The sequence below is a fragment of the Haliotis rufescens genome, unplaced genomic scaffold (assembly GCF_023055435.1).
Source record: "Haliotis rufescens isolate VD_foot unplaced genomic scaffold, xgHalRufe1.0.p SCAF_12, whole genome shotgun sequence".
NCBI classification, from domain to species: Eukaryota; Metazoa; Mollusca; class Gastropoda; order Lepetellida; family Haliotidae; genus Haliotis; species Haliotis rufescens.
In genome coordinates, this window is record NW_025963802.1 from 15,909,785 (window position 1) to 15,936,716 (window position 26,932).

General features: G+C 42.4%; 1 protein-coding gene across 3 annotated transcripts; it reads left to right on the plus strand.

Annotated features, from left to right (window-relative positions):
- Positions 1 to 673: 673 nt before the first annotated feature.
- Positions 674 to 23,774, plus strand: LOC124146074 (free fatty acid receptor 4-like). 3 transcript variants are annotated; one of them, XM_046516141.2, is made up of 2 exons: positions 674 to 1,015; positions 21,103 to 23,773. In XM_046516141.2, the coding sequence occupies exons 1-2, from the start codon at positions 997 to 999 to the stop codon at positions 22,275 to 22,277; spliced, it is 1,194 nt and encodes a 397-aa protein (XP_046372097.1). In that variant the 5' UTR covers positions 674 to 996; the 3' UTR covers positions 22,278 to 23,773. The 3 variants fall into 3 exon arrangements, with proteins under 3 accessions (XP_046372097.1, XP_046372099.1, XP_046372096.1); XM_046516143.2 differs by lacking the exon at positions 674 to 1,015 and adding an exon at positions 7,474 to 8,004; XM_046516140.2 differs by lacking the exon at positions 674 to 1,015 and adding an exon at positions 11,425 to 11,605 and having other exon boundaries at positions 21,103 to 23,774.
- Positions 23,775 to 26,932: the final 3,158 nt, after the last annotated feature.

The window sequence follows — 26,932 nt, forward strand, 5'->3', positions numbered from 1 at the left end:
TACCCCGGATGTTTACGGGTCAGCCTGATACTGAAAGATACACCATCAGTGAGCTCTAAACAATGTTCAGTTATATCACTGCCTTTCAGTTAATGACACTGGTGGGTTCGAAGCCGTTCGTATAGTTAGACCGCCTCCGTGGTCTAGTGGTAGAGCGTCCGCCAGGAGAGCGGAAGTTCCTAGGTTCGATCCCCGGCTGCGTTAGCCCAAAAGACGTTAAAAGATTGTATTTGTTGGTATCCTGTCTGGCGTTAGGCTAAAACAAGTACTGTTCGGCTCGGAGTCAGTATACTGTGTCTGAGTACGGCATGATATCTCAGAGGGCTAGCAGTATAAATAGGCATCAGTCCGGACTAGCACAAGCAGCCACACACACACACACACACACACACACACACACACACACACACACGCATTCAATAATCTTGGACTGAAATAAATCCCATTTCATCTCAACTCTGAATATTTATGCCATATGCCAAAATATAATAATAATAATTGATAAAACATATGTTTAACATTTACAATTTTAAAGATACGACAAAGTCTATAAGACAATACCAGAGTTTCAGAACATCCGTTTTGGCAGATGGAATAACCACAGTACATCGTAGACCTTTACAAAATGCACCCAACTCCCCCTCAGTGCCCAGCCAGTGGCGGTCGACCAGCCGCCGTCCAGAAGGTCCTCCACGCGGTGCTACAGAGCCAGGCGGCAGCACCTGGATGCTATTGGCAGAGGAAGCGACAGACCAGTTCACATCAGTGCCGTCGTTCCTCCACACGTGTTGAACATCTTCGCTGTGACCCGCGTCACGCGACACACCTTCGGCTGAGCGAGCACAGAGCAGGTGTAGCCACGGTTCAGTGGAAACGTTCATTGACAGAACACGTGTTATTGGTGAAATGACGTGAAGTTTCGTTATTCTTGGATTTAAATGCAGTTTGCTTTGAAGTTTTGTGACTGAGAGACAGCTGACGTACAAGTGATTTCCTATGTATGAGTTTACAGAAGGTGAGGATTTGACATTATAACTGTTTACAACTTAGCACTGAATATCAGACAGAAGTGTTGTTTGATTTGTGTTTCTATATAAGTCAATTTATTGTATGGTTCAGTATGAAAGCTTTTTGTGATTCTGGAAGTCTATTGTTTCATATCTAGTTGATATACTAGACTAAGTATTTGTTTTCGATTCCTAAAGTGTACTTCGGAACATATACTACTCATATGGGATGGTTATAAGTAAATTCAAACACGTGTTCTACCATACATACATATGTGAAGACGTACATGTCATGCACACACACACACACACACACGCACGCACGCACGCACGCACGCACGCACGCACGCACACACACACACACATATATGTTCAGACACAGATATAAACATATGGATATGTGTAATGACAGCCTCAGTTATGACCATATGGATACATGGGTTATCATATGTACCTCTACTCTATGTTCAACCGTGCATGTTTGAAGCTAGTTGTTGTATTTGTGTCGGTTCACATGAATATGATTTGAAAAATTAATGCATAGTCGTGTCACATACGTTATAACGTTGAACATATGGGAGGAACATAATCCAAGCGTTATTATATCAAACAGTGTGTAGAAGAAGTCTATGTTAACGTTGATACAAGCACCCTCTTACTTAAGTCTAATCAGCACTTACATGTTACAGAATAGTTAGTTATCAGAGTAAAGCTACGTTATAAAGTTTCTTTATCTGTGCTACTGTAAATATTCGTATAGTGAGTGAGTTGTGTTTAACACCGCTTTTAACAGTATTCCAGTTATATCGCGGCGTGTCAGCTCAATGTCGGAGGAAAGCCCCAAGTGATGCAGGTCACAGACGTTTACCACTTCAGTAAAACCCACGAGCACGAGTATAGTGCTGACAAATCTAGAAACATAATCGGGGCGAACCGGGATTCGAACCCACAATACTAGGTTTCTGGCGTGCCCAAGGGACGCAGCTCTGCACAGCGAATTGCGGCGCCTTAGACGACTGGACCACCCGTGCCCCCTAAATATTCTAATATGTAGTGCAGGGTGTAAACATGCACGTGACATTCTATGTACTACGATTACCCATACTAAGACATAGAGCAGGTGAAAACATCATGCACGTGGCATTGTTTATTCTATGATTGGTCAGCATAGTGAGTTAGTATGGTTTTACGCCGCGTCTAGCAATAATACAGCAATATCACGCCGGGGGACATCAGAAATGGGCTTCACACATTTTACCCATGTCGGGAATCGAACCCGGGTCTTCGGCGCGATGAGCAAACGCTTTAACCACTAGGCTACCCGACCGCCCCGATTGGTAAGCATAACGCACATTTATTTATTGGTAAGCATAACGCACATTTATTTATTCAACGATTATTCATGCTAAGACATAGAGCGGGGGGTACGTCCTGCGCCATGACTGTGGAATTTATATTTTTTAGGCATTGTTTTTTACTAAAAGCATAGGGAAGTCTAGATCAAACTAACCAAGTCTAGTTTGCTTGATATGAACACAGCAGAAGAGGAAAGGTTCTTTCTAAGAAAAAGGATTATAATTATTTTAAAGAAATGTTTTCACTACAAAGTGTCAGTCTAAGCGGGATGTAAGCGTCTTCATGTACATGAATATGTATTGGGCCTTTATTGCGAAAATATACAGTCACAAAATTAATATTAGGCGTCATTGCGAAAACATGCAGAAATTAATATTAGACCTGTGCTACCTGTTTCTGCACAAATCAAAATCAGACCTCATTGCGACCTCATTCTGTATTAATTAACATTGCTCAGGCCTCATTGCGAAATATCTATGTACGAACCAATCAATTAACAGTGTGATGAAACTCACATCCGTGGTTCGTCCCCTTTAGTCAGCACATGTTCACAAAGGAATCGTCCATGTACGTGTAATTGCTCATCTGCAGCATGCCTTGCGTGTTCGGTTCACATCCGTCGTGTGTTATGTACATTAACCTTTAGGAGCATATCACTTCCGCTTTACATTTATATTTGTGTTTTTTTTCACGAAACGCTCCTTCGTGAACGTAACTTAATTAACAACTAAAAAAGTAGTTCTTGGTTAAAAAATAAATGACCGCGTTTGTTTTGCCCCTCGAAGAACTAGATGACACGGAACACGAAAAGAACCTTTTACCATAACATGTCTTTGATATTAACAGGAATCGTCGCGCCGTACAGACAAAACATGCCCCCTATGTGTTTTCTTTCAAAACATGTCACCGAGCGTTATTTGGAATTGTCTACCCAAATTCACATATTCCACAGTCGCAGCTTTTTCATTTGGTGTCAGGTTCCAACGGTAGTAATATATCAACGTACTTCATCAATTCCAGATTCCCTCTATATTATTCTAGGCCCCTACGTCCCGTGATTAAACATTATTGGGGAAATCTTTAAAAAAAGATGGCGACTTAATTTGACTCTACATAAATACGTAAGATATTTATGATTTGAAGAAAAATAAATTCGAGTTTTAGGGAAGGTTTTTTAGCATTCCTAACATTCCTCTGATCGTCATGGTGTGTCGGCGATGACGTCTTACTGGAAGATGAAATGGCGGCTGTAAATGAAACAACGGCACTAGAACTTCGGGGTTCATGGCCAACAATTCCAGGAATTTACAACTGTGGAATTGAAGATGAAGACGGAAACAGGCACTAGAGTCACATGGCAGGGGAATGGCACTAAGTAGACACACAGCATGGTTCAAGTAAATATTAATGAAATATATATCTTAAATTTCAGTGCAACATGAATGTATTAGCATGATAAGTTGTTTGATCAAAGTTAAAACATTCAGTGTCTAATAAGAAGTCAAACTTTCAAAAAGTTCAATGTAGACATATGGGGCACATTTCCAAATTTGACGCATCAGTGACAGAAATTATGTTTGATGTAATTCTCTATTTTAACTTGTACCATATGTCCTCGTGAACAATTGACCTGCCTTTGCGTGTGTTTATGACGGGTGCCACCGGTGGGGCACATATGCAGGATTAACCAGGAGACAAATTGTATTATAGATAACATACTTGGGTTTGAAATTACGTGCAGTTAGGTGACAATGTAGAAATCAAATTTAAGAGACCTCGCCTTTATCAAATGTATTTAATTCCAAACTCATGTTATTTAAACAATTGTTTTATCTGTAGATCAATGGCTCGAATACTCAATCACTTACGATCAAGCGAGTAAAAGCTAGAAACATTGTTTTAAATTGTGTTCCGTCGCATTGTGATGACCATTATCAAGCCATTTTTTTGGTTGGTCAAGAGTCAGTGACTTAACTGATTGTGTCATTGTACCCCGACGGCTAGTCACACTCCCTTAACTGTATTATTTTCCCTTCCGCTCAAGCCTTAGTGTTATGATTTTGCCCTAAATGAGGCAAGTCTAGATTTCCAAAAGGGTCAGATCGGATCACCCATTTCACTTGGGCTCCTTTTTAATTTCAATGGAATTATTTATTTCTATCACAATTATATATTTTCAGAGACTAAGCGTTAGTCTATCCGACGACGACAGACGTTGCATATATTAATCACTGGTTTTTGTGGTCCAAAATCGATGTTTTACAGACAGCCCGTACATAAACTGGAATATTGCTAAGTGCGGCGTTAAGCAAACAAATTATCTATCATAGTTTAATTCAGGGATTGTATATTAATTATTTTCATAAGGATGACAAACTCGCCAGGATAAGCCACGTATCTGACTTAAACAATAATGTTGAATCACACGGAGTCAAAACATTCCTTGCCCTACACAACAAGGAAATGGGTGTCGTAGCGGAACAAGGTTTTGTGTTTTGAAGTTCTATGAGGGAAAGTAGACAAAAAACACCTCAGGGCGTGCCAACTTCCGACACTCTGTAAGTAATAAGCTTCAGCAAGAAATAGGTCGCTAGTCCAGCCCAGGGAACGGCGAAATTATAGTAGTTTAAGTCATTGAAAGTAACTTATGCAAGTGTTCTACTGTGTAGATTAAAATGAGTATAGTCTATAATTGAGTAAAACATGCTTTAAGGCGCATAATGTTGTCAGTCATCTTCCGGCATGGTGACCCGGAAGTGAACTTTTGGGTGTATGTATACAATGGAAGTAATTAGTTTCATATTAGAATTGGCACAATCATTAGTTTTCAAAAGGTATTCATTTTGCTACATTTTGTTTTATTCCAAGATTCAAAGGCTTCGCAAATTCTGTGAGGTTTTTCTGATTCTGTTCTCATGGTGTATCGCGTGTAACGTTGATATGATACGCTTCATGTGGTAGTTTATTGTAGTTCTATGCTCCTTTTATTATTTTTTTGAGCCAGTTCCTTTTTTCCTCTCCTAACACCTTCAACAGTGACAGCCAATACAAGTACCCCATCCCATTCACAGCATCTAGGGTGACGCGTCAACTTGATCTACGCCATAACGAGGAAAACAGGACTAACGTCAGCGGCGTCGTTCATTCACCAAAGGATTCCCCTCAACACATGCTTTACCCAAGGGGTTATCCAATACGGTCCCCCATCGGCACCGTTATCTGTACCCCGTCCCCCTAAGATAATGTGTTATCCATCAGGCAGTGAAGAGGATGTCTGCCGTTGTTGATGAGGATGTCAAACCGATGTCGAACCGGGAAGCTCGTCGAGTCTGACCAAAGCGATGGAACCCGGTTCAAGTAGCAGCAGTAATTAGTCCTGTCTTGTTCAGTGTGACCTGGGCTGGTACGAAGTTTGAACGAAATTAACTTTAGACTTGTCAATGGGATATGATTCAGTTCAAAAGTACACAGTTCTGAATGGTGTCTGGTACAGAGGGGGACAAAAGGTTGCACTTGGTGTATTCATTGATGGAGGAGAGGTTTATAGATGCATGGATTGTAGACGTATATAGTTCCGTTGTAGTCGGTATTCATGTGTGATGGGAAGATCATAGGATATTTGCCTTACAGTTGTTATATAGGTGAATACGGGTAAGTGTCGTTTTAAGTATACTGCCGAGTGGTTAAAGCGTTCGCTCGTTACGCCGATGACTCGAGTTCTATTCCCCTCAAATTGTTTTATTCATTGCAAACTAAAAGGCCATAGGCCCATAGTTCAACGTATTTACAAGGTATGGGTGTTTCTTCTAACTAACAATGCATGATGTATGTACAATGCAATATTTTGTAATAAAGTAATATTTGAAGTTGACATGAGTATGCAAAACAGATCAATATTTGGGTACGTTATAAACTTCTTTGGAATTTTTGTGTCTTAATTGACGATAGAGTTTACACACAAGCATAAAATGCACCTATTCCCCTCATAAGGACAATGTGTGAAACCCATTTCTGGTGTCCCTTGGTACTGGAATACTGCTAAAACGTCGAGAAACCCATCTCACTCAAACATATTCATCTATATACTACTCAAAAGAAGTTAAGAACCACGCCATTCTTTCATATTGCTATAGTTAATCTGTCTTGGCATCACAGATTGAGAAGAGTAAAATGAACGAATCGGGTGGTCCTTAACTTCTTTTGAGTAGTACATTATAGTTCTTGTTTATTGTGCTTTGACAACATAATAATCTGTATAGTTACCTATTTCACAATTATGCATGGGGCGGTCAGGTAGCCTAGTGGATAAGCGTTCGCTCGTCACGTCGAAAACCCGGGTTCGATTCCCGACATGTGTGCAATGTGAGAAGCCTATTTCTGGTGTACCCCGCCGTGATATTGCTTGAATATTGTTAAAGGCGGCGAAAAACCATACTCACTCACAAATGTGGATCGTCTTTTGGTTGTCCAAAACTTTCACTGGGGGAGATGGGATAGCGTAGCGGGGTCGACGTGGAATATTTCTAAAACGACGTAGAATCCATCTTACTCAACTCTGTTTCGTTGTGATAGTTTTATCTTCCACTGGACTATTCTAGTCATGTACTGCGCTGGAGTGACATAATGCTAAGATGTCACACACCTTTTGACAATTGAAATTGTCATCTATAATGTATACCATATGATATTCCGTTATGATATGTGCAGCATCCTTTCTACGTTAAGCAGTCATCCCAACCGCCTTCTCTAGATCTCTAATCATGAATATGAGTGAACTTTCTGTCTATCTTATCATCTGTGGTATTTTGGGGGGTGGGGTTGGGTATTTTGTTCAAGATATTACAGGACATAAATGAAAAAAAGTGTTTGAGCTCACTGGTGAAAAAATGGCAGATGTGTGAAAAAAAAATAGTTCGGCTCCTTCTCCCAAGATTTTATGCATTGTCGCGGTGATCTGTCGTCGACAAACCTCAGTCGCCAGAATATTAAAATGGCACGTCCCTTCGTGTCGGTTTTCTATTGTTTTCATGTCAAAGTTTTATAATTTAATATAATTTAATGCAAGTATGATGTTGAAGCAGTATTTTCCCATAACAAGACATTCGAGCCTCTAACTTTAGCGAGCCCTTACCGAACCACTTCATTTGTCCAGACAGCTGACTCTTGAACACGACGGAGTAGAAAAACAAGCAAGTTCAGCATATGGACGAGCATCATTTTAAACAGGAGACGAAACCCGTCACTCTCCACTCAAACTTCACCCCTGGCCTTACAGCCTCAGAAACAATAGACCACGATCGAGACAAATTCTTCTCGCGTTTCACAACAGTTTATATTATTCGTGTTTCCCCAGCCTTCAAGAGAACTCAATAGGCGGGGTGTCAAATGTCAGATTTGGTCGGCATTTGCAGGACATATGGATGGAGTTGTACATAACCAGATGCCAATCATATTCTGAACAGAAATTGTCCCACGAGCTTTGATATCAGTAATGGAACATATGCCTGTGTATGAAGTTATTGACGGAACGTCTTTCACAACTGGAGGTAATGGATCTTTTGGTCTTTGACACTAAAAGGAAAGGAAAGTTGATAGGAGAACTTGAACACGTTTAGAGGGCCAGGAGATTATTATTGAAAACGTGAGTAACACGACTTTGTACTGTGAGAATGTGGCGATAATTTATGAGAGAGAGGGAGGGGGGAGAAGGAGAGAGAGGGGTAGAAGAGAGAGAGAGAGAGAGAGAGAGGGGGGGGGGGGGGGGAGAGACAGAGCGAGGAGTAATTTGAGTGAGTGGAGAGAGAGGGGTAAAGAGAGACAGTGTGATGGAAAGAGAATGAGAGGAGAGGGAAAGAGGGGGTGGAAAAAAAGACAGATAGATAAATAACGAGAGAGGGGGATAGAGTGGCGAGAGAGAGAGGGGAGTAGGGAGTAGGTGAGTGGAGGGGGAAATGAGAGAGGGGAAGGAGAGAGAGAAAGGGAATGAGAGAGAGAGGAGGGAAAAAGAGAGAGCGAGGAGTAATGTGAGTGAGTGGAGAGAGAGGGTAAAGACAGACAGAGTGTGAGGGAAAGAGAGGGGAAAGAGAGTGAGAGGGGAGGTAAAGAGGGAGTGGAAAAAAAGAGACGGATAGATTAATAACGAGAGATAGAGGGAGAGTGCGGCGAGAGAGAGAGAGAGAGAGAGGGGGGGGGGGAGTAGGTGAGTTGAGAGAGAAGGAGAGAGAGGGGGAATGAGAGTGGGTAAGGAGAGAGAGAGGGAAGGAGATAGAGAGGGAAGGAGAGAGAGAGAGTAGGGAAAAAAGAGAGCGAGGAGTAATGTTAGTGAGTGGAGAGGAGGGGTAAAGAGAGAGAGAGAGAGAGAGAGAGAGAGAGAGAGAGAGAGAGAGAGAGAGAGAGAGAGAGAGAGAGAGAGAGAGAGAGAGAGAGAGAGAGAGAATGAATGAAGTTTCAGGGGAAGAGAAATAAATTAATCGATTTTTTAATAATGCTTCGTTGATACCATTCATTGTCGTAGCACATTTACCACTATTATCTACATGCAACGAAAAACAAATACACAACTCGAGTCTTAGCAGCGAGCACGGTGAACCTCCCCGTGCTCGCCACCCTCCCAGTCTGGACAACCTTCGATGACCACCCCATGATCGCATTCCATCCCCTGCGGGGACCAGGCTTATCCGGAGGTCATTCATGTTATCCATTCTGAATACAACAATAACAGCTGATAGTTGAAGTCAAAAAAAATATTTATGGCTATTCAGGAAGCCGACTTCTTACAACAGATCAACTTCCATGCGATAATTGTATAAGTGAGCTGGTGATGTCAAGTGGCATGCCCGATCACGAACTCGGTCCCTTCTCCTTCTGGGGTGGTTGATCCCGCGTGTATTGCCTTGTTTCATCTGATTAGGGCAAAGCAGCTCAGGAAGGAAGCACTCTATGACGAGTAGACTAGGCCGTGACGGTGTGTCTGATCCGCGGACACGCTCTGTAGTGCGAGAACCAGTTCATTACATCAAGCATTGTTCAACCAACACACACGTTTCATCATTTGCAGTGACGAGTCGCATGACGACATACTGTAACTTCGGTTCAGCTCCTCTGCACTGAAAGTCTTCAGCGTGTTTGAATGTCGTCGTGTGTTTTTGGGAAACATGTTTTCCTCTGAAACCTCTGCCAAAAACAGATCATTTTACAAGAAGCAGATACAAAATGGCTGACACCGGCTGAGGGATTGTGTGCATGCTAATGACGACACATATATTCAAGGTGTGGTGATAGGCATTCAACAAAACATATTCTCTCCATGATAATACTGTTTGTTTGTATCTTGTTAAAAGTCGCACTAAGCAATATTCCAGCTATATGACCTCCGCCTGTAAATAATCGAGTCTGAACCAAATAATTCAATGATTGATACCATGAGCATCGATCTACGTAAATGGGGAACGATGACATGCACCATCAAGTTGCCTCTTCTAACCCGCATCTTTACGGGGGCATAATAAGAATAATGATTTAGTACAAACAATAGGTTTAGGACAACTATCTGTGTTTTCAAGTGTGTTCGAGGTGTCATGATTAAGATTCAACATTCTACCCGATGTTGCAAACTTTTTATTACTTTAATAATGTTAGTAATTTTAAAAACAAGAACGGGATAATTATTTTCAAACAAGTATGCACAGGTCAAATTCTTTCTGTGTGTATTGCACCGAGAGTTCGCCGAAATTAATCTTATGAATACTTGCCAAAATATTATATAATATTACAACTTTCATTGTTGCAGATTAATTGTGAGTGTTGCAATTTAATCGTTTCAGACTTGAACACTAGTTATATATGTTTTGGAGAGAAAAAATAACAGACGTTAGGGTTGGGTTCAACATACGTGTTTGCTCTGTGTCGACGTATGGCCTCATATTTGCACACAATATAAACTGCCGGGCAAAAGAAAGTATACACTTGAAAAATCGATTTGATCAAAACATGACAAACGTTATCAAAACGTTACTAGGATTACATCAGTCGCCGGAACACTGCAAACTTAAGTTTTAACGCTTTAACCACGAGGCTACCCCACCGCCCCAACTTATTATGAAATACCAAGTCATTGTTCATCGTGCTACATACTTATATACAGTAAACTACGGTTATAACGAACACGCTTATCACGAACTGACCGATATAACGAACTTATTTTTAGTCCCGCCCATTGGTTGTGTATATGCTGTATATATGCTTATAACGAACTACGGTTATAACGAACTAAAATTAGTGTCTCTTTGAGTTCGTTATAACCGGAGTTTACTGTACATTAAACTAACTTCAAAATTTCCAAATTGTGTGAACACATTTCGTGATGATGTTGAATTCATAACGTACTGACATATCTCCAACACAACATCAAGATAATATTAACAAAAGGAGTATCGAAGTTTTGAATGAAATATTATAAACCCAGGTGAGATGCAAAACCGTAGAACTGAGTATTCTCTTTTCTGGTGTCCCCCGCCATGATACTGCTGGAATATTGCTAAAAGCGGCGTAAAACCATACTCACTCACTCTTCACACGTTATCAATCCATGACACATGTCTGTCTGGCGAGGGCCATTTCTTCGATGTTAATACATTTTGTGCAAGGCTCTTTCTGTATCGAGTTTCTAACGTAGGCTAATCCCTTTGATCTGAGGTTTTGGTAGACTTGAGGACGGACAGAGGGATAGTTAACCTGTAAAAACATTCTTCCTTGACTTTAAATCACATTTGAATGGAAAACCTATCAATGTTTGTAATGTCTGGACAGACATATGTTTATAAACAAACATGTGTCGAAGCTGTAATTATGTCTTCCTTGAGAAATTAGAACTTTAAATTAAGTATGTTTAGACTAGGAGTTTATTTTTCTGGCTGTTAAACATCTGGTGCAAACCTGTCGGCTTGCCGCCACGGGAAGTTGCTCCGGACCAGACAAAGCAGAAACACTCGGTATATATAAAACCACTCAAACGGAAAAAAAATAATCACTTGGTTTGTTCTGCGTTCAGTGTCCCAGTATCACAGCCGATCACAGATTTGTGTGGAGTTTTAATGGTTGTGTGTGAGCGATTTGCTTGACTGAGGTGCTTGTAATTAAATTCCGGAAAGAAACGAAATTGACACCAATAACACTTGTGACGTCATGTCACGTGTCAATGTTTCAAGTGGAACCGCCACGGACAGATGTGTGTTTATGTCGAGGTAGGATTTTTGTGTATGTATTAATGCATTTTGAAATTATTTTCATTGTTTACCGATATATACATTTTGTTAACGACGTGAATAGTCGCACTTCTAGTTTATGTTATTACTGTCTTTGCAAGATTTCTTCTTTATTTATTGTAATGAAAATCCCTTTAAGGGTGTCTTCTGATATGTTCTCTGTGCAACTCGTACATGCATCGTGAATTCTTTAAAGGCATTATTCGTAATCTATCACCAAATTGCGGCAGTTTTTAGACACTCATAGACTTAAAATACTATCGTCAAAGATACAGTGTATTATATCAAACAAAAAGTGAATTAATCTTCATTTCGGCGTATTGCTTTCGGCAAGATGAAAGGGAAACATCAATGTCTTGGAACATGACGTCATCGCTGTAATGTCACTACACGTAAGAGGAAAATATGCATTTTTATACATTTGCTAAAACATTACCACTGGAAGTATAGAGAACATTTGGCTTTATTCATGCGTAGTTTAACATATTTGACTACAGTTAAATATCGTTTATCATTATGCTTTAATGCGAATCTTAACAAAGCGAGCGACTCCCTGTATGCCTGTGTGAACTGGGCGCTGTAGATATAATATGCGTCTGGGGCAAAAGAATGAACAATAACCCCGTATTTACATTTGGAAAGATTAAATTATTTAGATTTTACAAAAACCTATGTGGTTAAACGTTACAACTGGAAATGTAGACAAGCTGTAGCTAATATATGCCCTTGGCTCAATATGATTCACAACGACCCCTTATTTAAATTTGGACAGAGTAAAGCATTTAGATTTAAATCTGATAAAAATTTAAACTCGTAATGTAGACGCGCTAAAGTCTTTTTCCATTCACAGTGACTAATCTTGCCGTGAGATGTCACATTTTATTTACGATCATTATGTACAGCGTTAATGGATCCTGTTTGTGAAATCATTGTTCTTTGTGTTGCCACAACACTGCAGTCATTGATGGACCACATTCGTATCGAGGAGAACAGTTATTTATTGTTTTGGTCTTTAAATGAATTGTGAATGTGTTGTACATTTCCGCTTTGGTGATGTAGATTATCCGTATAGCATATGTGTATTTTCTGTGGTCTCGAGTCTTCTTTATTACGAGTTTGGATGTGTTATTTCTCCTCTTTAGTAATATGTGTGCTATGCTCTACCATGTACTGTACCGTACAGAGTGTACTAGATGTGTGCAAGGTGACAGTACCATGTCTTACTGTACTAAAGGGGTTTGAATTGACTGTACTCTTTCATACTGTACTAGATGTATGCATGTAAAATAATGTACTTTGTCCCACAGTAAATGTGTACGAGTCGACTGTACTCTATGTTACGGTACAAGATGTGTGCAAGTTGACTGTTCACTATCCTACTGTACTGTACGATCTGTGTTGACTGCACTATGTCCTACTGTACTAAAGGCGTGTGAATTGACTGTACTATGTCATACTGTACCTGAGGGGTACTAATTGACTGTATAGACTCAACCCCGTGTTTGTCTTCCCGTGGTGATTCTAGGACAGTATAGACTCACAACCCATGCTTGTCTTCCCGTGGTGATTCTAGGCCAGTATAGACTCACAACCCATGCTTGTCTTCCCGTGATGATTCTAGGACAGTATAGACTCACAACCCATGCTTGTCTTCCCGTGGTGATTCTAGGACAGTATAGACTCACAACCCATGCTTGTCTGACCGTGGTGATTCTAGGACGGTATAGACACACAACCCATGCTTGTCTTCCCGTGATGATTCTAGGACAGTATAGACTCAAAACCCATGCTTGTCTTCCCGTGATGATTCTAGGACAGTATAGACTCACAACCCATGCTTGTCTTCCCGTGGTGATTCTAGGACAGTATAGACTTACAACCCCATGCTTGTCTTCCCGTGGTGATTCTAGGACGGTATAGACTCACAACCCCGTGTTTGTCTTCCCGTGGTGATTCTAGGACAGTATAGACTCACAACCCCATGCTTGTCTGACCGTTGTGATTCTAAGACAGTATAGACTCACAACTCATGCTTGTCTTCCCGTGGTGATTCTAGGACAGTATAGACTCACAACCCATGCTTGTCTGACCGTGGTGATTCTAGGACGGTATAGACACACAACCCATGCTTGTCTTCCCGTGATGATTCTAGGACAGTATAGACTCAAAACCCATGCTTGTCTTCCCGTGATGATTCTAGGACAGTATAGACTCACAACCCATGCTTGTCTTCCCGTGGTGATTCTAGGACAGTATAGACTTACAACCCCATGCTTGTCTTCCCGTGGTGATTCTAGGACGGTATAGACTCACAACCCCGTGTTTGTCTTCCCGTGGTGATTCTAGGACAGTATAGACTCACAACCCCATGCTTGTCTGACCGTTGTGATTCTAAGACAGTATAGACTCACAACTCATGCTTGTCTTCCCGTGGTGATTCTAGGACAGTATAGACTTACAACCCATGCTTGTCTTCCCGTGGTAATTCTAGGACAGTATAGACTCACAACCCCATGCTTGTCTTCCCGTGGTGATTCTAGGACAGTATAGACTCACAACCCCATGCTTGTCTTCCCGTGGTGATTCTAGGACAGTATAGACTCACAACCCATGCTTGTCTTCCCGTGGTGATTCTAGGACAGTATAGACTCACAACCAATGCTTGTCTTCCCGTGGTGATTCTAGGACAGTATAAACTTACAACCCATGCTTGTCTGACCGTGGTGATTCTAGGACAGTATAGACTCACAACCCTATGCTTGTCTGACTGTGGTAATTCTAGAACAGTATAGACTCACAACCCATGCTTGTCTTCCCGTGGTGATTCTAGGACAGTATAGACTCACAACCCATGCTTGTCTGACTGTGGTAATTCTAGAACAGTATAGACTCACAACCCATGCTTGTCTGACCGTGGTTATTCTAGGACAGTATAGACTCACAACCCATACTTGTCTTCCCGTGGTAATTCTAGGACAGTATAGACTCACAACCCATGCTTTTCTTCCCGTGGTGATTCTAGGACAGTATAGACTCACAAGCCCATGCTTGTCTGACCGTGGTGATTCTAGGACAATATAGACTCAAAACCCCATGCTTGTCTTCCCGTGGTGATTCTAGGACAGTATAGACTCACAACCCATGCTTGTCTGACCGTGGTGATTCTAGGACAGTATAGACTCACAACCCATGCTTGTCTTCCCGTGGTGATTCTAGGCCAGTATAAACTCACAACCCATGCTTGTCTTCCCGTGATGATTCTAGGACAGTATAGACTCACAACCCATGCTTGTCTTCCCGTGATGATTCTAGGACAGTATAGACTCATAACCCATGCTTGTCTTCCCGTGATGATTCTAGGACAGTATAGACTCACAACCCATGCTTGTCTTCCCGTGATGATTCTAGGACAGTATAGACTCACAACCCCATGCTTGTCTTCCCGTGGTGATTCTAGGACAGTGTAGACTCACAACCGATGCTTGTCTTCCCGTGGTTATTCTAGGACAGTATAGACTCACAACCCATGCTTGTCTTTCCGTAGTGATCCTAGGACAGTATAGATTCACAACCGATGCTTGTCTTCCCGTGGTTATTCTAGGACAGTATAGACTCACAACCCCATGCTTGTCTGACCGTGGTGATTCTAGGACAGTATAGACTCACAACCCATGCTTGTCTGACCGTGGTGATTCTAGGACAGTATAGACTCACAACCCATGCTTGTCGGCCGTGGTGATTCTAGGACAGTATAGACTCACAACCCATGCTTGTCTTCCCGTGATGATTCTAGGACAGTATAGACTCACAACCCATGCTTGTCTTCCCGTGGTGATTCTAGGACAGTATAGACTTACAACCCCGTGTTTGTCTTCCCGTGGTGATTCTAGAACAGTATAGACTGAAAACCCATGCTTGTCTTCCCGTGATGATTCTAGGACAGTATAGACTCACAACCCATGCTTGTCTTCCCGTGGTGATTCTAGGACAGTATAGACTTACAACCCCATGCTTGTCTTCCCGTGGTGATTCTAGGACGGTATAGACTCACAACCCCGTGTTTGTCTTCCCGTGGTGATTCTAGGACAGTATAGACTCACAACCCCATGCTTGTCTGACCGTTGTGATTCTAAGACAGTATAGACTCACAACTCATGCTTGTCTTCCCGTGGTGATTCTAGGACAGTATAGACTTACAACCCATGCTTGTCTTCCCGTGGTAATTCTAGGACAGTATAGACTCACAACCCCATGCTTGTCTTCCCGTGGTGATTCTAGGACAGTATAGACTCACAACCCCATGCTTGTCTTCCCGTGGTGATTCTAGGACAGTATAGACTCACAACCCATGCTTGTCTTCCCGTGGTGATTCTAGGACAGTATAGACTCACAACCAATGCTTGTCTTCCCGTGGTGATTCTAGGACAGTATAAACTTACAACCCATGCTTGTCTGACCGTGGTGATTCTAGGACAGTATAGACTCACAACCCTATGCTTGTCTGACTGTGGTAATTCTAGAACAGTATAGACTCACAACCCATGCTTGTCTTCCCGTGGTGATTCTAGGACAGTATAGACTCACAACCCATGCTTGTCTGACTGTGGTAATTCTAGAACAGTATAGACTCACAACCCATGCTTGTCTGACCGTGGTTATTCTAGGACAGTATAGACTCACAACCCATACTTGTCTTCCCGTGGTAATTCTAGGACAGTATAGACTCACAACCCATGCTTTTCTTCCCGTGGTGATTCTAGGACAGTATAGACTCACAAGCCCATGCTTGTCTGACCGTGGTGATTCTAGGACAATATAGACTCAAAACCCCATGCTTGTCTTCCCGTGGTGATTCTAGGACAGTATAGACTCACAACCCATGCTTGTCTGACCGTGGTGATTCTAGGACAGTATAGACTCACAACCCATGCTTGTCTTCCCGTGGTGATTCTAGGCCAGTATAAACTCACAACCCATGCTTGTCTTCCCGTGATGATTCTAGGACAGTATAGACTCACAACCCATGCTTGTCTTCCCGTGATGATTCTAGGACAGTATAGACTCATAACCCATGCTTGTCTTCCCGTGATGATTCTAGGACAGTATAGACTCACAACCCATGCTTGTCTTCCCGTGATGATTCTAGGACAGTATAGACTCACAACCCCATGCTTGTCTTCCCGTGGTGATTCTAGGACAGTATAGACTCACAACCGATGCTTGTCTTCCCGTGGTTATTCTAGGACAGTATAGACTCACAACCCATGCTTGTCTTTCCGTAGTGATCCTAGGACAGTATAGATTCACAACCGATGCTTGTCTTCCCGTGGTTATTCTAGGACAGTATAGACTCACAACCCCATGCTTGTCTGACCGTGGTGATTCTAGGACAGTATAGACTCACAACCCATGCTTGTCTTCCCGTGGTGATTCTAGGACAGTATAGACTCACAACCCATGCTTGTCGGCCGTGGTGATTCTAGGACAGTATAGACTCACAACCCATGCTTGTCTTCCCGTGATGATTCTAGGACAGTATAGACTCACAACCCATGCTTGTCTTCCCGTGGTGATTCTAGGACAGTATAGACTTACAACCCCGTGTTTGTCTTCCCGTGGTGATTCTAGAACAGTATAGACTCACAACCCATGCTTGTCTTCCCGTGGTGATTCTAGGACAGTATAGACTTACAACCCATGCTTGTCTTCCCGTGGTGATTCTAGGACAGTATAGACTCACAACCCATGCTTGTCTTCCCGTGGTGATTCTAGGACAGTATAGACTTACAACCCCATGCTTGTCTTCCCGTGGTGATTCTAGGACAGTATAGACTCACAACCCCATGCTTGTCTGACCGTTGTGATTCTAAGACAGTATAGACTCACAACCCCGTGTTTGTCTTCCCGTGGTGATTCTAGGACAGTATAGACTCACAACCCCATGCTTGTCTGACCGTTGTGATTCTAAGACAGTATAGACTCACAACCCCGTGTTTGTGTCCCCGTTGTGATTCTAAGACAGTATAGACTCACAACCCATGCTTGTCTTCCCGTGGTGATTCTAGGACAGTATAGACTCACAACCCCATGCTTGTCTTCCCGTGGTGATTCTAGGATAGTATAGACTCACAACCCATGCTTGTCTGACCGTGGTGATTCTTGGACAGTATAGACTCACAACCCCATGCTTGTCTGACCGTGGTGATTCTAGGACAGTATAGACTCAAAACCCATGCTTGTCTTCCCGTGATGATTCTAGGACAGTATAGACTCACAACCCATGCTTGTCTTCCCGTGATGATTCTAGGACAGTATAGACTCACAACCCATGCTTGTCTTCCCGTGATGATTCTAGGACAGTATAGACTCACACCCCATGCTTGTCTTCCCGTGGTGATTCTAGGACAGTATAGACTCACAACCCCATGCTTGTCTGACCGCGGTGATTCTAGGACAGTATAGACTCACAACCCATGCTTGTCTGACCGTGGTGATTCTAGGACAGTATAGACTCACAACCCCATGCTTGTCTTCCCGTGGTGATTCTAGGACAGTATAGACTCACAACCCATGCTTGTCTGACCGTGGTGATTCTAGGACAGTATAGACTCACAACCCATGCTTGTCTTCCCGTGATGATTCTAGGACAGTATAGACTCACAACCCATGCTTGTCTTCCCGTGGTGATTCTAGGACAGTATAGACTTACAACCCCATGCTTGTCTTCCCGTGGTGATTCTAGGACGGTATAGACTCACAACCCCGTGTTTGTCTTCCCGTGGTGATTCTAGGACAGTATAGACTCACAACCCCATGCTTGTCTGACCGTTGTGATTCTAAGACAGTATAGACTCACAACCCATGCTTGTCTTCCCGTGATGATTCTAGGACATTATAGACTCACAACCCATGCTTGTCTTCCCGTGGTGATTCTAGGACAGTATAGACTCACAACCCATGCTTGTCTGACCGTGGTGATTCTAGGACAGTATAGACTCACAACCCATGCTTGTCTTCCCGTGGTGATTCTAGGACAGTATAGACTCACAACCCATGCTTGTCTGACCGTGGTGATTCTAGGACGGTATAGACTCACAACCCATGCTTGTCTTCCCGTGGTGATTCTAGGACAGTATAGACTCACAACCCATGCTTGTCTTCCCGTGATGATTCTAGGACATTATAGACTCACAACCCATGCTTGTCTTCCCGTGGTGATTCTAGGACAGTATAGTTTCACAACCCATGCTTGTCTGACCGTGGTGATTCTAGGACAGTATAGACTCACAACCCATGCTTGTCTGACCGTGGTGATTCTAGGACAGTATAGACTCACAACCCATGCTTGTCTGACTGTGGTGATTCTTGGACAGTATAGACTCACAACCCATGGTTTTACGCAGTTTGTTTTATTGTTAACATTCAGTTAATTTTCATAAAGTATCTAATTTCGTCACGTTAATTAAATTACGCAAAACGGTTTGCGTAAATAAGGCATTTTTTAAGGTGCTAGTCCACGTGCAAGGTTCGGCCGACAGGGGCGCGCTAGGGATAGTCGTGATAGTTTTATGGGTGTGCATATCAACCACAGATTCCGGTCCTAACTGCAAATAATTGACCTAGTTTCAGATCGTTTTAAATTACATCGGAAAACTTCGCAACAAACTAAAGTCACGTTAATCGTTCATGATAATTATCTATTTTCTCAAAAATGTGAATTGCAATGATGTCAGTTACCCCTGACCCGCTTGAGACGCCGAAGTGTGTGGGGTGGGGTGGGGTGGGGAGGTGTGGGGAGGTGAGGGGAGGGGGTGGTGATGCCGTACTTCCAGGGCGTGTTTGGGCTACATGTCAAAATGCATCACCTGCTAGCAACTGCAGCCTGCGTGTGGCATATGCCGCAATAAGCACTTGAGGACCTTTGGCATTCGGATTGCAAAACAGACTTTAATAGTGTTATAAATAAACCTACAATTACAGACTTCCCATGATGATACACACACGAAGAATGCCTGTTGAGGTCTGGTAGACCTTTAGCCTGTCATACAGACCCTGAAACAAATAAATCCAATACAGCCCATGCAAGTCTATAATGTTTAGCAAGACTTAGTCTTAATTATTATCGGGGAGAAAGTCTCTGGGCTCCTTTTTATTATATTTTATAACTAAAATTTAACAACTGTTTTTTTCTGTAAAATATGTTTCAGAGACTAGATTTAAGTCTAGTAGACCGTATGCTTAATGCAATATCTGTGTAAAGAATATTAGAGCTCACTCGCACAACGCGATGGTAACAAAAGATGCCTCCAGTTACGGGATCTCATTGTCATGTTACAGGCTTGAAATGATACACTGCGGCTCTCCAGCAGACCATGTTGTCTGAGATTACGACACGTGGAACACAGATGCTATTTTGGACAATAACAAAGTAACGTGATATGGATGACAATGTAACGGAGATTCCTATCTGTACTCTGTACATGAATGTACTGTATGTTATTAGTGAGTGAGTGAGTGAGTGAGTTTGCTTTGAAGAGGATCCCAGTTATATCACGACACGTCAGCCTAATGTCGAGGAAGGCACGAAGTGATGCAAGTCCCAGACGTTTACCGCTTTAGTGAAAACCAAAAGCACGGGTATGGTGCTGACGAACCTAGAAACAGGGACTCGAAACCAGAAAAATAGGTTCCTGGCGTGTACAAGGCACAGAACTATACACAGCGAATTTCGGCGCCTTAAACGACTGGGCCACCTTGCATCGTATGTGAGTGAATGAGTGAGTGAGTTGGGTTTAACGCCGCTTTTAACATTATTCCAGTTATATCGCGGCGTGTCAGCTTAATGTAGGAGGAAAGCCCCAAGTGATGCAGGTCTTAGACGTTTACCACTTCGGTGAAACCCACGAGCACGGGTATGGTGCTGACAAACCTAGAAACATAATCGGGGCGAACCGGGATTCGAACCCACAATCTTAGGTTTCTGGCGTGCCCAAGGGACGCAACTCTGCACAGCGAATCGCGGCGCCTTAAACGACTGGGCCACCCGTGCCCCCGCATCGTATTTTAATATCTCTCATCTCTGCTTAACGAAATTAGTATGTTGACTAATCACTTATGCTGTACGTTTATATCAATGTAACAGAGACTCCTAGCTATACTCAAGAACATCAGTTTGTTGGTTGAGACTGACGCATCTCATACTGAAACCCACGAACACGTTTTTGGTACCGACGAACCTAGAAACATGTTCGGGCGGATAGGATTCGAACCAGAATCATATGTTTTTGGCAAACAAAGAGTTACGGTTAGACAGCTGGGCCACCCGTATATTTATACTCCCAGCTATAACCATTTATGTACATTTTGGTTGATACTGCCTCATCCCATATGTTGAATCTTTGTAACATAGACTCCCATCATAACGCAAGTACATCAGTTTATTGAGCGGTTTGAATAATACATTTGTCTACTTTCAGCTAGCACTATGGTGGCCGAGGGCTCCAAATACAGCCACCTCAACTCCTCCTACTTCTACGACGTCGACGTCGTGCACGGCTGGGGAAACAGAAGCTTCTTCACCTTCTTCTCCGAATTCAACCGAACATCTCCGAGTTTGGGCCGCCTTGAAGCCACGATTTTCTTCCTACTCACAGTTATCTCCCTTGTCGGAAACATCGTTGTGTTCGTGCAGCTCGTGCTACACAGACGAAACCGAGGCACCACCACATGCTTCATTTGCAACCTGACAATTGCTGATTTGTGTTTCACTGGAGTCGCACCCTTCATTGCGGTGACACGGATAACGGAGAAATGGGTGTTCGGGTCGGAAATGTGCAGTCTTTTAGTGTACATGGGATCGGTGTGCGCCTTCGTGGACATCTGGACGATGACTCTGATTGGTATTGACCGATACATGTGCATTGTCCGGCGGTCAAGAACAAGACTGACCCCAAGGTTGTCTATACTCATCCTCGGTGTTGTCTGGGCGTTCGCCTTCATCAGTTTCTCCCCTCTCGCCGTCTACTTCAACGTCAGGAGTGTCCCCATGGGAACCACCAAGGTCGACATATGCACGCTGGTGTGGCCGCGACAGAACAAGTTCAAAGTGTCTTTCCTCTTCACGTCCGTTGTGTGCATCTGTGGATTTATCTTGCCCTTACTTCTCCTGTCGTGGAGCTATTTCCAAATCTTTAGAAAGTTTTGGAACATAAGGGGCGTTATTATACAAAATCAAAGAAATCTGTCGAGCAAATGGATGAACTCTTTGAACGTAAGACGCCGACGTGACATCCGGGACTTTAAAGTTGTAAAAACCCTCTTCCTCTTGGTCCTGTTGTTTGGGATCATGTGGTCGCCCATCTTCATCTCCATGATCCTCATCCTGTATGATGGAGCTGCTGACACCATGATCATGTCATCTCAAGTATTCATTGCAACATACTGTGTCGCTGTGTGCAACGCCTGCATCAATCCATTTGTGTACGGTATTATGATGGAGCGATTGCGGACGAAACTTACGTCTTGTGTCACATGTTCAAGGTCAGGATCGTCTGATCCGGAACCGGAAGTCAGCCCCGACAAGCATGACAGTGTGCAGGTTATCAGTTATGGGGCAGAGACATGCGCACAGAACCCGCTCCGTGACCCTTGACTTGATCTCCCAAGCAACATGATCATCATAATCTATATAAATTATTTCATTTTTCGACACGACGTGTTCTGATCGTCAAAATAAAAAAACATTTATTCTGTTCACTTTACATTTGTTAACCTTAAAATGTGTTTTTTTTCCACTAGGATCCGTATCATATCTGGGTCTTCATTTTGTTTTCATTGTTTTTAACATATTTTAGAATCAAAAGTTTTTAATTTCTTCAATCTCATTCAGATCTGTAACTTCGATACGACACTTCTTGAAGACCTGAGGACTCCTCAATAAAATTCTCGAAGGTCGCGACACGGCGAACCCTGAACGCACTTTTACCCCCAAAACAAAATAAAGGATGCTAGCTTTCTGAGATAATTCGGCTTCATTTCGGATTTATTTATCTTTGCAAAGGAAAACGCCACAGAACACAAATATACACTATAGTACACCTGTTTTGGTGTAGATACCGTTGCGCTAAGAAACAACAATGGTATAAAATATCCACAATATAATAGGGCTTATTCTTTTGCATTCGGATGTCCCCGATTATATTCGTTTTCAAGATACAGAAATGAGATATGCTTGTCTTTCGCTTACTCGTCCGCCGTGATATTGATGGTATAATGCCAAAAGCGGCGTAAAACCATACTCACTCACTCGTTCCGAGAATTTAGAAGCTTTAACTCTAATTGGCTGAATTAAGAAATTTCACCTGGCGCGACATCCTATGGAAATGTCTTCAGATCTTCATGCAGAAAGGTATCGTCTAGGAGTACAAATATAAAAGATCTGATTTCAATGAGATTGTTATTTTTAAGTGATAAGCAATATAGTAACTGTTTTCCAGTCAGGATAATCCCGAGGCGTCAGTAATGAAACCCGTGAAACAGCTGGAATAATGCTAAAAAACACTTGAAACTCATGTCCTTTAAGGGCGGTCGGGTAGCATAGTGGTTAAAGCGTTCGCTCGTCACGCAGAAGACCCGGGTTCGATTCCCGACATGGATACAATGTGTGAAGCCCATTTCTGGTGTCCCCCGCCGTGGTATTGCTGGAATATTGCTAAAAGCGGCGTTAAATCATATTCACTCACTCACTCATGTCCTTTAATCGTGATTATTGGCCGTTCTGTATCCGATGGATGCATTCCCCGTGTCACTGTTGTTTTCTTGTGGATGTATTATCATCCATGCATGTACTAAGCTCATATCATCGTATCAGTTAAATGTATTGATATAATAAACATTATTCCGTGACACTCGTAATCTTGTTTTCTGAGTCTGAGGAAAATAGTGCGCGGTGCGAATGAATTCCCCGCTCATGTATCAATAACGTAGAGTGGATGAATGGTCACCTTTGTAAAATCGTTGTTCGAATCTTGCACTGTCAGAAACGGGTGCGTCTGCTTCAGACCTGTTTTAACCAGTCTGTACTAGTCTGATCATCATCAACCTATTCTTGTCGGAAGGTTGTTTCTTTGTTTGTTGTTTAACGCCGCTCTCAGCAATATTCCGGCCATACGACGGCGGTCTGTAAATAATCGAGTCTGGACCAGACAATCCAGTGATTGACATCAGGAGCATCGATGTATGCAATTGGGATACGATGACATGCATCAACCAAGTCAGTCAGCCTTACCACCCGATCCCGTAAGTCGCCTCTTACGACAAGCACAGTCACCTCTTACAGCAAGCATGGGTTGCTGAAGACCTATTCTACCCCGGATCTTCTCAGGGAGTGATATAACTGAAATACAGCAATGAAAGTTGCGCTAAACACAACACACTCTCAATGTCTAAAAGTCGGCTAAAGGGACGATGGGAGTGTCGCAATGTGGGAATTCTTTTCATTTCTTGTGCTGTCGAAAACCCATATTAATACCTTTGATAGTGTTAAGTGCGGCGTAAATCAACATTCACTCATCCATGCGTGACATTACCACATATCTACGGACTCGAACTCAATATTTCTCACACTGAAGTCTTATCTACATGTCCCCTTCGAGGTCTTAGGGCTTCATTGCAATTGCCATATATCAAGCCATCTCGGCTAATATATCCTCGTATCGAAGAGTTAGGCTTCAAGTGGTGTCAAGGCATCACAGTTAGTGTAACGCATCCACATTGCTTTAGATCTATACCGTCTGATAAAGCTTGTGCGCGCTCTTTCCAACTTGGGGCTGTCGGGTAGCCTAGTGGTAAAGGCGTTCGCTCGTCACGCCGAAGAATCGGGTTCGATTCGCGACATGGGTACAATGTGTGAAGCCCATTTTCTGGTGTCCCCGCCGTGATATTGCTTGAATATTGCTAAAAGCGGCGTAAAACCATACTCACTCACTCACACCGCTTCTGTCATGCTGCAGATTGTTCACAATGCGTGTGAAGTGAATGGGTCGCCCGTGGATAGTGAAGCGTCAGTAAAATACCACTTATCCTTTCCTTTTATGCAAGCGCAGTATTCGACTGACATCTAGTACCTCTAAAATATATTGTATTTTAAAAACAACCACATATTTATCTACAAAATATAAATTCTAATTCAAATGGAGTCCAGAACAACGCTTAATTTCAGGAGCCGACTGAATTGATAGCTACACTTTACAAATCATTCAAGACTTGAGTGAGGCTCATTTCTCAATTTAATCTCTTGGGTGTGGGAGACGGCAAGCGCGGTATCAGTAGCTCATGTGAGCTTGACTGCTGTGAGATGGTTTTGTCTCTACGGAGAACTTGACTTTCGATGTTTAATATCTCTAGTAAATTCACATCAGTGTACATATGGAAAACATTATGTATTTTTAAACCGAAATACCCAAAAAATGTTGTATGAACCAAAACTAAGTGTTACGACAAATGTTCCCTTGCGCTTTGTGAAATATACACGTCGTTTATTTCTTTACATTGTGTTTATTTCACATCGCTTTAGGCCCTATATAGTCTGTCTTACAGACCCTGATGCAAATATATATCAAATACAGCCCATGCAAGTCTATAATGTTTGGCAAGTCTAGATCACTGCAGTATCAGTATCTGAAAATGAAGAGAGTCACTGGGCTCCTTTTTATTATATTTTTATTAAGATAACTGAACAACTGGTTTTTTTCTGTACGATATGTTCATTTCAGAGACTAGATGTTAGTCTAGGCCCTAGAGTGAGGCCCGAGGTTCGATCTTATTCTGGGAGATGCTATTTTTTAAACTTTTGTTTTCGTTTGGCATACAAATCCACTGCAGGCGAAATCTGTTTTTATTCAAAATGTGTTTAGTAAGCGTGGGCATTATTTTTAAAATGTCGACGTAAGATAATATAACATTACTGTCGCTTTGACTGTGGGAAACGCGACCATGAATAAAGACACCCTAACGCATTGACAGCTTAACAACCAGGCTGTGTAACATTATGCCTGGATTACATCATATATACATTTATCTTCATTCAGGGTTTCGTTGTAAGTAATTTTCACACAAACCAAACCCTACATTTTCCCAGGAAACACCGCTAAGCGTGAAGATAGCGTCCCCCTCAGCGCACTTCATGCTGCGTGGGGCTCTGTGCGACAACAGCCGAATCGTCCCATCAAAGCGATAAGTGGAGTAGAAATCACCGACTTTATCTTAATTACCAGGCCCGAAGTAAATCAGGCAGTGCCCGAGGGGTGAGAGTTGTAAACAGTAGACGGTCGCCATGGTCACGACAATGTAACGATTACAATCTTGATATATGACCTACGTGATATTTGCTGACTGTGGAATTATTGGTATCAGTGACGCATTTAATACATGTCAATATTGAAATCTGGGCGTTGATGCGAGCAGTCTATTTTGACTTCATAAATAAGATATGTCTTAATTTGGTATCTTTTTATGTGTGTACTTAACTCGTCACTTGTTTGAATGACATTTATAAACGACGGGTTGGCGTGAACGTTTTGTTGTAACGGTATATTTCATTCGGTTATTATTCATGGCATTATTTATGCCTATAAAGTATTTATTTATCCTCAAATGTATTATTTTACTATATCCTCCAATGGTCTCTGGTCTGAGCAGAGATTGTGGAGTTTCAAGTTACAAAATGACATTCCATTAACAGACTCAGTGCTGGTCCTTATACAGAGGGGGCCTTGGGATGGTGGAGCTTTAAGACAGATAACGGAGATCATATTACCAAGCAAAAACCAATGTGTAACAGAGTAATTTGGTTCTTTATAAACACCAAGTCACCCGTGAAGATCCGGGGTAGAATAGGTCTTCAGAAACCCATGCTTGCCATAAACGTGACTATGCTTGTCGTAAGAGGCGACTAACGGGATTTGGGTGGTCAGGCTCACCGACTTGGTTGATATATGTCATCGTATTCCAATTGCGAGGATCGATGCTCATGATGTCGATCACTGGATTGTCTGGTCCATACTCGTTTATTTACCGACCTCCGTAGTAGAGCTGGAACATTGCTGAGTGCGGTGTTAAACAACAAACAAACACGAAGTATAAAAATATTGATATGTCCTGGCTCCTCCAGTTTGAACTTGACATCGTACAGAGTAAAAAAAAGTTGGGTCTGCTGTTCATGCTCGGACCCTCCTGCTGCCGAACAAAAGAAAGTGTTCACTTGAACATCGGATCTGACAGAAAAAATACAATGTCAAAATGTGACAA